At 60.0% G+C, this 826-nt stretch overlaps 1 protein-coding gene across 1 annotated transcript in view; it reads left to right on the top strand.

Annotated features, from left to right (window-relative positions):
* The first annotated feature begins 211 nt into the window (after nt 1-211).
* PIK3R2 (phosphoinositide-3-kinase, regulatory subunit 2 (beta)) overlaps nt 212-826 on the top strand; it is a 10,686-nt gene continuing 10,071 nt past the window's right edge. Inside the window, exon 1 of the mRNA XM_009080375.1 lies at nt 212-551. Coding sequence (XP_009078623.1) covers nt 212-551 — 340 coding nt within the window. The remainder of the gene's footprint in view (nt 552-826) is intronic.

The following is an 826-nucleotide window of genomic DNA, read 5'->3' as shown; positions in this document are numbered from 1 at the left end:
TTGCTCCATAATTTGGCTGAATCGTGGTTTCAAGCTGCGGAAAAGGGGCTGCACCTAAGCGTGCCGGGGCACCCGCACCAGGCTGCTGGGGTGCTGGTTTATGCAGAGACATTCAGAGTGCTGATGGGGGAGAGCTGCCTCTGAGGTCCTTCCTCTCCTGCCCCAAACCTGCTGCCTCACTGTTCACAGCCCTTCTCCCCCAGCAGAGAGGATGGGCAGCACCGATGGGTTCCAGTACCGCGCGCTCTACCCCTACCGCAAGGAGCGCGAGGAGGACATTGACCTGCTGCCTGGGGACATCCTGGTCGTGAGCAAAGGGGCCCTGCAAGCCTTGGGCTTCAAAGATGGGGATGAGCAGACCCCCAATCAGATCGGGTGGATCCTGGGCGTCAACGAACGGACCAAGCAGAAGGGTGACTTTCCTGGCACCTACGTAGAGTATGTGGGGCCTGTGAAGATCTCTGTCCCTTCTCACCGACCCCGAGTGCAGAGACCCCTGCCCGCAACGCCGGGGGCCAGTGGTGGCAGGCTGTCAGAGGCTCTGGAGCAAGGTAAGCCCTGCTGGGTGCTGTGTTGAGTGGTGGTGGGTGGCTGTGAGCGTGTGAGTGGCTTTGCAGGACAGTGGTGAAGCCCTCAGCTCATCAGCACTGGCTTGCCCCACCGGCAGCAGTGCAGTCAGGTTGCCTGAGGGTTGTGGGCTCAGACTCAGTCCTGGCCCAGAAAAAAGCACATTGTTCCTCCAGCATGTCAGTCTGCTCAGCAGAGCTTCCTGGAGCAAGCCTTGTCCCACTCTTACCTCTCCAAGATCCTTCTGCCTCTCTGTCCT

Source organism: Acanthisitta chloris, unplaced genomic scaffold (assembly GCF_000695815.1).
Source record: "Acanthisitta chloris isolate BGI_N310 unplaced genomic scaffold, ASM69581v1 scaffold25428, whole genome shotgun sequence".
Lineage (NCBI taxonomy): Eukaryota > Metazoa > Chordata > Aves > Passeriformes > Acanthisittidae > Acanthisitta > Acanthisitta chloris.
The sequence above is the reverse complement of the archived record's forward strand: the minus strand, read 5'-3'. Positions and strand labels throughout refer to the sequence as shown.